General features: G+C 40.3%; 1 protein-coding gene across 1 annotated transcript; it reads right to left on the minus strand.

The window, feature by feature from the left end:
- Nucleotides 1–1,868: 1,868 nt before the first annotated feature.
- coq8b (coenzyme Q8B) lies at nt 1,869–11,986 on the minus strand. Its single transcript, XM_020587680.1, has 13 exons — nt 11,789–11,986; nt 11,012–11,078; nt 10,163–10,237; nt 9,681–9,800; nt 9,505–9,590; nt 9,144–9,284; nt 8,959–9,040; nt 7,768–7,861; nt 7,070–7,211; nt 5,515–5,622; nt 5,335–5,400; nt 5,030–5,116; nt 1,869–3,121 (listed from the first exon to the last, which is right to left on the minus strand). Exons 1-13 carry the CDS (start codon nt 11,867–11,869, stop codon nt 2,816–2,818), a joined length of 1,455 nt encoding a protein of 484 aa, XP_020443336.1. The 5' UTR covers nt 11,870–11,986; the 3' UTR covers nt 1,869–2,815.
- Between the last annotated feature and the right edge of the window lie 8 nt (nt 11,987–11,994).

Here is an 11,994-nt window from a genome sequence, read left to right on the forward strand (position 1 = left end):
GACAGGTGCCTTGCTCAAGGGTGCTTTGGCAGAGTCAAATTAGCAGGACTACTAAGTAACCAGTGTCACTCCAGAGAGTAGGTAATGTTTTTACTAAGATTAAATACGATTTTAGAGATAACTGAGGTCATGATGAGTCCACATACCTCTACCCTCCTCTCCCAAGTTTTTCTGTTGTAGATGGTCGACATGGAGCCAATTTATCTAGTAAAATGCCAGTTTTGTTGTCAGATAAATGTGGAAGAATAAAAAGTGTAATATTAGCCTCCTAACATTAGTTGGAGTAGAAGAACAAAGTAGCATGAAAGAGAGATACCCAAGCTAAAGTATATCAAATTAATACCTATGTACATTAGCTGAATGAATTAAATTAGTTATGTTCCACCACTGCTGTCAAGAATACAGTTCTGATGGGGACATGTTGAATCCATTATGTATTTATATTTTGCTGGTTCAAGACTAATAATTATGCTCAATTTACAAAATACAAGAATGAAATTCACTATGTTATGTTCTTAATTAACAACTATGAAATATAGTTTTTAGTGTAGCCTCTTTTTAAATTCTGAAGAACATAAATTCCTCCCACATTGCTGGAAACCCCAAATCCCCCCCCCCCCCCCAAAAAAAAAAAAAAACCTACCGAGACTGTGACCTTATTGTCCTCCATGGTATCTATGGCCTTAATGATGCATATTATGATTCCAGAGAAGTAATAAAATACAAATAAACACAATAAGGTCACTATAACCAATATGCATCCCCAAGGAATCCCAGTGATCATAAAACCTGAAAGAGAGAAAACAGTAAAGTTCAAGTGATGCAGTCAGTTCAGCCTGTATAATGTACAGCATACTGTACAGGGCAGAGAGGCTGCCAGCTGTCTCAGTGTTCACACTGTGGTCCCCAGTGTTGACGAGATTGATAGACTGTAAGAGGAACATGTTGTTTTTCATTTCAGCATTACAATAAGATTAAAAATCTACTTGACCTCATATGATAAATAACCTATTTTCTTTCCACAAACAAAATGCAAACACTGATACTTTCACTGAGCAGACATCTCCTGACATGCACTATGTCGTAAACCTTTGAAATGATCTGGTCCTGGTGGAAACCAGTCCAGTGTTAGCCCTAATGAGAAGCCTGACACTGAGGCAAAAAAAAAGAACCAGTTCTCTTCCAGTAAACTGAAGCCAGCTACTTCTCACATGCAGAGCAACGCTCCAACTTTCCATTGCGTGAAACTGCAAGAGAAAAATGTGTTTCTTCCTCTCTCGACATGTGCTGCAGTCATTAACTGTGGCCGATTCCCAAATCTCAGAAAAGTAAACCGATTCTGATGTAGTGTATCAGAGCCAAGCTCACTGCAGGAACAGCACAGCAGCTGTACTGCACAGGATGGAACAGAGCTCAGCGGGGGAAGCTACTGTAACAGCATGTACTAGAGGAGAAACAGCAAAAGGCTGCATCTTTCTCCAACAGGATTTTTATCAGTGAAAGCCTTGCATCTCAGCTCCTATGCTGTGAACAATAACATTTTGTGAGTAGCCTGCAGCCAGTCCTGTGGTGCTGTAATAGCTCGATTGACGATCAAATAAGACAGCACTACCTTGAAATAAAAATGTCCTCAAAAAATAAACCCATTAATGCCACCATTAGCTCAAATTATCTGAGCCAAAACTATTGAACTGTGACGCTCAACAGTCAATACAAGAACAAGGGAGGACAAGAATGAGGTCAAACATGGCCTCCAGTCAGTGACATTTCCCAAAGAGGTTTAAAACTAAAATGGAAAGATCAATACAGAATGGAAGAAATCCTTGGTTTGTGGCCTCCTATTGACACCTTCTGGTAAAGCTCAATTTGAGAAGCATTTATATCTTGCTCACACTTTATTCCATAAAAAAAAACAAAAAAACAACAACAACGGCACAGCACACTGCCTTGTATGTTAGAGTACACATCTGTCAGAAAGAAGGGTTAAAGCATGAAAAGGACTGACAGTACTTCACTTCATGAGGTTTGACATTAAATGTTCTGTATAATGGAAGGGCCATTGCTCAGCAGGGCTCCATTAGACCATCTTCTCTAATTCTTTTGATAATCTGCTCATCTAGTCTGCCAGTAATTACATTTAGGAGAAGGCTTTATTTGCCAACTCATCATCAGGCAGCACACAAAGACCTTCCAACAAAAAAGAGCACTTGGCAGCATCAGCCTGGCAGTGTACGACTTATTATCTGTCCTTAAGACAGAACATAACTCGTTCTGCTAGAAATACGGTGGACCTTGATGTCAAAGTGAGCAGGAGTCAGAATGAGCAATGGAAATACACCTTGCCAAGTGAGGGGCTGCAGCCTTCTACTGTGTGTTTGCTGTGACAGAGATACAACTATAGGGCCAATGTGATCAAACACACAAACACAAAATTAATTGCATTTACGTCTCTTCAATTAACACACAGGTTTAATCATCAACAGAGCAATTTGGGCTTTATCATACAATTTGTTCTGACAGAATTATAATCATGATTATTAAAGTAATTATTAGTATTATTAGAGTAATTAAATTCCATGTCATTAAAAATATTTGTCTAATGTGTACAGACACATTCGAGTTCAGCTGAGCCATGGAAAGTCAAGCACACCCATGGCCCTCAGTCAATTGCATACTGACAAGGTGTAGTGATAGATGAGTCTGATTCATTCTCTTCACCTGGAGATTCAGACTCCATCTTTCCTGTTCCTTTACTTAGGTCCCCACTCTGATAATGTCCAAGGCATGTGTAGGGAGTAACCTTGCCCCTGAGCATTTAAACACTGGCTTGTGCTGCCTGCTCCGCCTGCCTCCTCTGGTTGTAGGCATTGTACACATCCAGGAACATCTCCTTGCAAGGTATGCGTGCCTTCAGTTTGGAGCAGATAAGGAAGGAGCCAGCCATCTTGCGGTGGAGGGAGTATGTCTCCTCAGGTGGAGGGGTCAGACGGTAGCGCAGCATGACGGGAACGAGGCTCTGGATGCGTTGGGTGGTGCTCTGGGTGCCGAAATCAAAGGGTTCTGTGGATGCAAAGGCTTCACCGAGGATCATCACCGCCTCCACATGGGCATCCTGGAAGGCCTGGTGGAGAGCAGAGAGAGGCACACGTGTTTCTGTGTGAATAATCAAATGAACTGAGACTTCTAATGTCAAGTAATATGGACAGGAGAGACCAATATAGAAGCTAGTAGCTGTAAAGCAGAGCAGTTTACTGTATGCTTACACAGCACAGATTGTGTGTATACTCTGAGTCAGCCTGAGGAAATGTTTACTTGAAATGTTATAACATAACCGGTGTGCCTAAAGCCACCATACTGTATATGCAATGCCCTGATATATGTATACATTTTCACTTCTCCAACTTAACGTAAAATAAATAGTTTTTTGATTCTAGAGATCCACCTCTCAATCGGCAGAGGTCTGCAATGGCCGGTTTTCAGTGCGATTGGCTTCAACCAGTTGATCACTCTAAGTTTTACGATTCTGTGCTGATCAGATTTAGAGGCACAACAGTCCACGTCATGCACGCAGGGGCGCAGATCAAAAACAGTGTCTGCAGTGTGTAGCATCTCGCATGCACCTCAAGCAAGGCTTGCGCTTGTGTCTGCATGGGATGTGTTCACTTGTGAATTGGAAGTGCTTGGTGTACAAACAGTGCACAAAGGAGCCCACAAAAACAGCTTGGAGAACGGGAAACTATGACCAAATCTCTGGCAAATACACCATGAGGGAATTAGTGACTACACATGAAATGCATGTACAGTATATGTACAGTGTATCCAACCCGTGATAAAACACAGAAAATACAAACTACACAAACTTCAAACCTGTTTCACTTGTTTATACTTAGAGAAATACTGTACACCTATTGCACTTCGTTTTTAGTTGGAGGTTTGCAAAGAAAAAAGGGTAAGAGAAAGATGGAAATGTAACACTTTAATACAATGTTTTATTTTGATTACAATTTAATTTTTCATGTAAAAAAGTTACAACATTTTTATATAATATTAGGATAAGGAGTTTATACAAGTAAAACCTTGAGATCACACTGTTTGGGCAACACTTTAAGGATAAGGCCGGTCATCTTCTATATTAATAGTATTTTCACCACTCCCCATACAGAGGCTAAAACCAACAATGAATTGCCTCTACTTACTGTTAATGACCGGATTGTCTTATTCCTCTGTTGTTGTTTAAAAACACATCAGTGAAACACACCACTGCACTGGGTGACATATTTCTTCACTGGCAAACTCCAGACTTGAGGTTGAGGAGCTAGTGGAACGTCAGCAAAGTTGAGCGCTCCCACAAGATCTCGTGCATGTGCAGCTGACGCTGTCTCATGCTAAGTTCAGGACATTACGGCCACTTGCAGTCTTTGGGGCAACATAATCGGGTCTGGACTTTTTTTGGAAAAAAAAAAAAGTGTCACTCCGTGCAACGGTGTGTTTCCCTGATGTATTTTTAATGGTTTTTGAGCAGCAATAGCGGTCTATCGCACAGACAAATAAGCTGATCCAGGACTGACAGCTGACAGACATTAACCCCAAGTAGAAGCAATTCATTGTCGGTTTTAATCTCTGTATGGAGATTGCTAAAAATACTATTAATATAGAAAATGACCATCCTTAACTTTAACTACTTATAGCACTCACTCTAAATGTTCCTTAGATTTGCAATGTTAATAGCTAATAATAAATGATTTGAAATCAAGAATTCATCATGTCCATCAACTTTCAAAGATGTCTGTTCATGAATGTTAAGTCATCTTTTTTGTATGGCAAACAAATACAAGAATAAAATCTTTCAGCAAAAACATAAATGTGGGCAGAAAAACAGGAGGAGGCGCATACAGTGTAATTTCAGGGAAAAAGCATCAAGTACAAAGAGTGAGACTGAGGTAGTGAGAGACAAATGAACAGAGAAGACATAAAAGACAGAGGAGGATAAACCATATCAGAAATAGCAGCAGAAACTAAAATATCTCACCTTGGCCTCGAAGCCTGTCAGGAACTTCAAGTCCTTCGATTTGGAAAGAACCGTGGCTTGATCACCCATGGATGCTGCGTGTACCACCTGAGCACACAACACACACAATCAAATTGATGTTGTTAGGCACTGGTAGAGTAACAGTAGCTAGTGGAACATTTGTACATGCATGTGGCGCGTATGACTGTTTTACCTCAGCTGTTGCAAAATTTAGTCTAAGGTGTAATTATACACAGAAATTGTGTTGCATAAAGTATGTTGTAAAGTTGACTAATGGGTGTCTTATAATTTTGGATTGATCATACCTGTATGTAGTCATCTGTGAATGACTGTGGGTAGCTTCTGCATGCTCCAAAATCCAACAAAACAACCTAAAGACAAGACGAGTGTTATACATCTGCTAATGGTTTTATTTGGCACAATTATTTGGTGCATATGCCATCCTGGTCTGTATTAGACTACTCCTTTATGAGGATTCCCCTCACCTTGTTTGTGTCTGCGTTGTAGAAGAAGTTGGCCCAGTTTGGATCTGTTTGCATGAACCTGAACTCAAACAGCTCCCTGAGACACAACTGAAGGATACTGAAACAAATCTGGAGAGAGAAAGAGAGGTTTGTGGTTACTGCTATGTTGTAATATAAGTTGTGCCATTTTCAAGCTATAGGTCTTGGTCTAATTGGATGTATAAAACCTTTTTCATAAATATTATTTTACAGATATCACTCATTATGGAGAAACCAGTGAAACGGCTGGGGAAGGTCTTCAACAGTAGCTTGAAGGATGCAGATTCCTTCAAAGAGACGAAAACCGACCTGGAGGACTGGTTGAGAGTTATGGACAAGTCTGAGCTCCCCAGAGGATTCAAGGCCTGGATCTACCAAAATGGAATCCTCCCAAGAATCCTATGAGCAAAAGGTAAGCTGTTTTCTATGGAATGGCTGGGTGCCCTGTGGAGTTTGAGTAGCATTGCACTGTATGGAAACAGCAATAAGCGAAAGCTTCCATTCAGCTCTGTCAGGGAAGGGTTTATCATCACACGGACACAGGAACATCAGCAGTACACTGGATCCTTGGAACTGAAGGTGCATGGAGCAGGGATTGCAGTGAGAACACAGAGTAAGTGGATGGCAGCTGAGGCATTCCAGCAGGCAGGAGCTTGGCTGAGGCACAAGGCCCTTGTTAGAATCAAAGCTAAAGGCAGGGCTAGATTTGGGAGCGCAGCACCAACCTGCTTCAACAGTGTCTCCAGAATAGAACACTGATGCTGTGTCCACGTTAGTGCATCAGAAATGTTGAAGATGTTGCTGTTAAAGCAGAAGTGTGGCTATGTCATGGTACAACACACTGCCACACTCAACATATCTAGACATGCTTCCTTACAGTATGACATACAAGTTATTAAATCTCAAACTGTTAAACACAGAGCATGTTAAAGTAATATGCAGTCTAATCTTCACTGCAGCTGTTATCTTCAGTGTTTGAGGTCATGCTGCATAATCTGTCAGCAAACAACTTGTCTCCTGTACTTGTCATACTGACATGTCATAAGCTACAATAAGAGTGATTTAAATTATGCTTCTGCTTACTGACAAGGGGAGAATATCCTACAAAATCTCCAAACTGAATCTTATCTTTAAGCACAGGTGAAACAAAGAAATGCATTACAGTAGACTTTAACAAAACCTGGCCTATCCAGTCTGCTCTTCCCATGTGTCATAGGGTTTCTTTTCTAAATCTTTTGGCAGGTGTCCTCACGTGATTTTCACCATGGCCTTTAAATAAAATTACATGATCTTCCCTTCACTTTGAAAAACTTTGTTTCATGCAGTGATATAGCTTCAGTGAAGAGAAAACCGAACTGAATATTATGAAATGATGTAATATTTGATAATGTCATCTTCTCAAGAACAATATGTATGATTCCATCAGAGTTAACCATTTATAAAATCCTCTGCAAGTCCATGACTCTCCCGGTCTCCAATGTACCACTGACATCATCAATCACATGGAGGAAATTCCATGTGCCTTTAGGAGCCATACCTGGTTCCTGATCTCCTGGGGCAGGTCTACGCAGCGGTCTAGGGGGACTCCCTGTACCAGCTCCATGGCCAGCACCCTCTGTCCTGACAACTCATCAATCACCTGAGGCACTTGGAAAAACTCATCTCCCTCCAGAAGGGACCTGGGGACCAGCCACAAATGGTTGGAAAAATGGTGAATAAATGCAATCCATTCATAATAAATGGCTTCTCTATCTGATGCTTTTATAGAGAATATGAAAACTCAGTAACACATGCACATAAAGATATCTAACAGTGACTACACATTGTGACTTTATATAATGCTGTTGTCTATTTAAGACTAGTCTAAATATACTACCTAGAAATAGTAAGCCACAGACACTGAACACAATACTCTCCATAATGCTTTTAACAATTGCAATACATAGCTGGGCTCAAAAGGAGGAAAGGAAATGAAAAGGAGGAAAAGGAAAAGGAGGAAACTGTGAATAAAAATAAACATTTGAGGTACTGGGACTCCACAAATAGCTGCATTACAGCATACTATGTGCAATATATGTAGTGTGTAGAAGAAGCAAGCATTCAAAGAAACCTCTGCCTAATAATAGAGTAACCATCCTGAAATTTCAAAGCTGACCTGGTGTGGTTTCTACTCTGTGTAGTTAAATAAGCCTGAGCATAGAAGGCCTTCTGATTTAATACACCACATAAACCCACCTGAACCTCTTGGCACACTCTGCTTCCCTCTTATAGTCACACTCCCAGGCCAGTTCCCTCTGAAGGACTTCTAAGCTGCTGTCTGCAAACAGACCTGTGGAAACATAAATAGTGCAAATCTCAGCATGGAAAACCACAGAAAACATACGCAGACTCTGTCGACTTCAACTACAACACTATGGTTTATGCAATTGAACAGGGTCTGAAAATCATCCACATGATGTGTGTGGGGCTGTAATGGGGATAAAAGGCATAAAACCTACAGTGTAGCAATTAAGTCATGAGCATGGCATTGAACACCCAGTGTATAGGACACACCGGCGGCCTGAGTGTTAAGGAGCTCCTAGTTTGTGTCCGACCGTGGAAAATTTGTTGTATGCCACTCCCTGCCTCTCTCTCCTGTCTTTCCTGTCATCTCTCAGCTGTCAAAATAGAGGCTTGAATTGCACGGAATCTATTGTGCTCACACAAACTGTCTGTATATTTAAGATGACCTGTCTGTTCCACACTTAACTGGGTCTGCCAATGTTCCTGGAAATCCCCTCTACCTCTACTAGAAATTACTATCACAACTGTATCAGCTGTCTATTAAATGTCAACAGTTTTGATCAGTGTACTATATACCGTATGTCTGACAAAGGTTAGTCTGTACTTGTGATTTTTATTCAACTTTAGCTGTTTTGTTCTTGTTTGTGCAAATCTTATGGGAAGCTCACAAAAATGTACTTAACTGATAACCAAATTCCATGTTTTGACTTTAGTACGTGGTATGGGGTACAACAAAGAAACCAGTAAAATCTCAATTCATGTTGCAGATATCCTAACTGTCACAAAGCAACAAGTTTTGACCTGCAACTACAGCACCACCTCATGGTCTAAATGCTGGAATGGAAAAAAGAACAAAGCAGAAACAAATCAACAGGAGTCTTCCCCTTATATAATGATAACTTGAAATGTCCAGCTGTTTCAAGATAACATCAGTATGTCATTACCACCAAACCTCTGGAATTAGCTGTTGTTACTCATGCTTAGCCAATTCTGCTGACAAACCTGAATTTGGTAATTTAAGATAATGTGTGACATTCAGTCATGAATGCACTCTTCAATACCAATACCACAACCTTCCATATAAATATATGCTTTTGTCTAAAATAAAATTTGAATAATTACTATAGCATTAATAGCTCTTACCTTCTGGCAGAGCTACGCTCATTTTCAGCACAGACATCAGGTTGTTTATGTCACTGCGGATACTCTCTGCCACTCCAGGGTACTGGGATGAATATGGGAATAATAGACAGCCAAATAAGTGCAGAAAGATAATAATAAAAGCTGTGAGGAAGACAGAAATAGTGTGGGTAAGACTATCCTCCTACCTGGATCTTCATGGCGATTTCTCTACCATCTTTTAACACCCCATGATGCACCTGTCCGATGGAAGCTGCAGCAAACGGTTTGTCTTCAAAGGATAATAGCTTCTTTCGCCAGTCTGGTCCCAGTTCCTCCTCTAGAACTTTCTACACAGTCAGACCGACACAAAACAAAAATCTTACTCTGAAGGGAAGCCGCGACAACATAAAATCTACAAACATCAAACAGCACCTGTTAATGCTTAGTTAAACCATCTTTTATGCCATCTCATTTGGTCAGAAACACTGCAGTGCTTTTTTGGCATGATTTACTGATAGTCCACAAGCTGACTAAGTGTTGGAGACAGGAGGGTCAGTTCATACTTACAGTCATCTGCCGTGTGGGCATGAAGTCTGCACTCTGTCGGACCCTCTCAAAGATCTTCTGCAGCTGTGGGTTGATGAAGGAGTTGTCTGAAGAAGAAAAGATTAAAACATTTTCATTGCTAAGAAATCCACCGACTGAACAGCATTTTGGGGTGATGTCACTGTTACATTGCATACCTTGAATGCTGAGCATTTGTCCTATTTTAAGAGCAGCACCGCGGACTTTACACAGTGTGTCAACTATTCTCTCAGCATTTGCCTCTGACAGGAGAGGAGAGTCTAACAAGGCATTCGCATCTACAACAGCACATACAGACAGAGAAGGGTTATTAGCAATTATGTCAGGCACAACATAGAAGGACAACTGTATAAACAGTCATTTGTCTTCACAATTATCTTCAAACTGCCTCATCTAATAACTCATGAAAGAACCAAGCTCTGGCTCTAAACCGACCCAGTTGTAAATAAAGTGTAAAAACTGATGCAGTGGTGAATCATTAAGCACTGTTCATTTGACACACAAAGCCTCTGTTTGAATTCTTGTTAACAGGTTAAATTTAAAGCTTGCCCAGTGCTTAGCAGGTGCTGACACATTTGTCTAATGGATCTGCCAAGCACGGGATGGGAGCACAAGAGGGTGAGTGAGGATATATTTGTACCTCCTTTTTGTTTCCCTCCTAGCGACTGCTTTGCCACTTCTGCAATGGCTCCAATCCCCAGCCCTATTGCCAGTCCTGCAGAATGGAGACAGAGACACAAATGATTTTTGATTTAGGCCCACTAAAGAGATTTTTGAGAGAAGTGCTGATCTGACACAGCTGCTGCTGTTGTTGTTTACTAGTTGAGTAAAATCAGATTTGGATATCTTTTGCAAAACGGTTTTACTTTCTGGCACTTGAAGAAAACATAGTTTAAGTCAAAACAGCTCCTCACTGCTGTTGACAAAATGCAGAAACATTGCCTTTCAATTATGAACAAGGAATGACTTTGGAGAGCAGTTTCCAATGGAAATACTTTATATTCAAGTACAGTGAATGGAAAACAAATCTTAAAACTGAGGTTTCTATCATGAATGTACTAAAGCAGAACTTTCCAATAAGTATATAGAAATAACCACTATCAGTTCATAGTCTGGACACTTTCCCAATGAACTGAATCCAAACTTTTGCCTGGCAGTGTATACCTTCTGTATATAGTCTGCCTTCATTTATATAAAATGATTGGGTAAAATAATAGAAACACCTGACAGTATAATTCAAAACAGTTCAACAGCACCACAAACTACAGCCTCCAAAATGACCAAACAGTTGAATCAATATCTCTATAGAACAGTTTCAACAAAAACTGGACACGCTTGTGTGTTTCATAATTTATACATTTTATTGTACAAGGTTTTATTTCTCCTGTTGTGCTGGAGTCATCTGGAATCTGGAGTGACAAACAAAAGCGTGAACAATGTGTGATATGCACAAAATTGGAAAATCTGATGAAAGGTATATTGTTCTTACCTCCAAAGTTAACCAGCCTGCTGATTCTTGTGACAGGCACCTTCCTCTCTCTAGCACGGTCACTCAACTGGAAGGAAGGCATGCCATTTATATTTAACAAATAATAAAAACAATTAGTACATCTATTTGGAATCAAATCTGGGTTTTTTGTTGTTGTTTGTGACTTGAGAATCAAAGGGGAAAACTCTTCAGACAGTAACTTTGAAATTAATCTCAGAGGTCATGTAGAGTATATGACCCACATTATATATGATGAGTCTTCTATAGTCCAGGTGCCTGTCAAGTTTGTATCTAATAATGTGCACCACTAAAACTATGAAAACAAAAATACAGTATATTTAAACAACATCTGTGTACAAGAGATTAAAATACACTTATCACCCCAGGAACACGCTTTTTGTTGACAAGCTGAACTTACCCGTTATAAAAGGAGCATATGCTAGGTGGATGTGCAACATATATGTATGACTGTGTGACAGTTAAACAACTAAACTTTGAAACAACAGTAACAATTTCTCAAAGAGCACAAAACTCCACCATTCTGAGCTTCACATTCTGTTTTATTTTTAAGTATACTGCTTCTATTGTAGACATAAACCAAGTATCTGATTCACATTCTTCCTTCTGAACAATCACTAAAATAAACAAATGTAACCATATAGCCATGGTGTGCATCACAGGTATAACAACATTACAGCAACAGTATATATCTGATGTACTGTAAATAATCTGTAATAAAATTCTTTTTTTTTCTGTAGAATGAGTCCATCAACCAACCTTCTGTCTGACAGGTTTGGCAAGGGCCTGCTTAGCCTCCCTGGCCTTCTTGATGTCCTCTGGTGTGAGTCTGGCCACCATGGTGTCATGGACAAACCTGGTCTGATAGTAGTACTGGTGGAGGCCAGTAGCAGTGTAGAGGTAGCGAGCACTCTGCCCCACCGAGCCTGCCCCTCCTGTTGCTGTGCCCAAAGGGGGGTGGACCC

This window comes from Monopterus albus, unplaced genomic scaffold (assembly GCF_001952655.1).
Source record: "Monopterus albus unplaced genomic scaffold, M_albus_1.0 scaffold8.1, whole genome shotgun sequence".
Lineage (NCBI taxonomy): Eukaryota > Metazoa > Chordata > Actinopteri > Synbranchiformes > Synbranchidae > Monopterus > Monopterus albus.

What these genes read in the sequence shown, in the direction of transcription:
- coq8b (XM_020587680.1), bottom strand. Translation starts at nt 11,869, where the DNA reads ATGGTGGCCAGACTCACACCAGAGGACATCAAGAAGGCCAGGGAGGCT. An exon ending in AGGAGGGAAACAAAAAGGAG is followed by an intron (nt 9,801 to 10,162) that starts GTACAAATATAT and finishes GTGCTGTTGTAG; the next exon opens with ATGCGAATGCCTTGTTAGAC. An exon ending in TGCCCACACGGCAGATGACT is followed by an intron (nt 9,285 to 9,504) that starts GTAAGTATGAAC and finishes CTGACTGTGTAG; the next exon opens with AAAGTTCTAGAGGAGGAACT.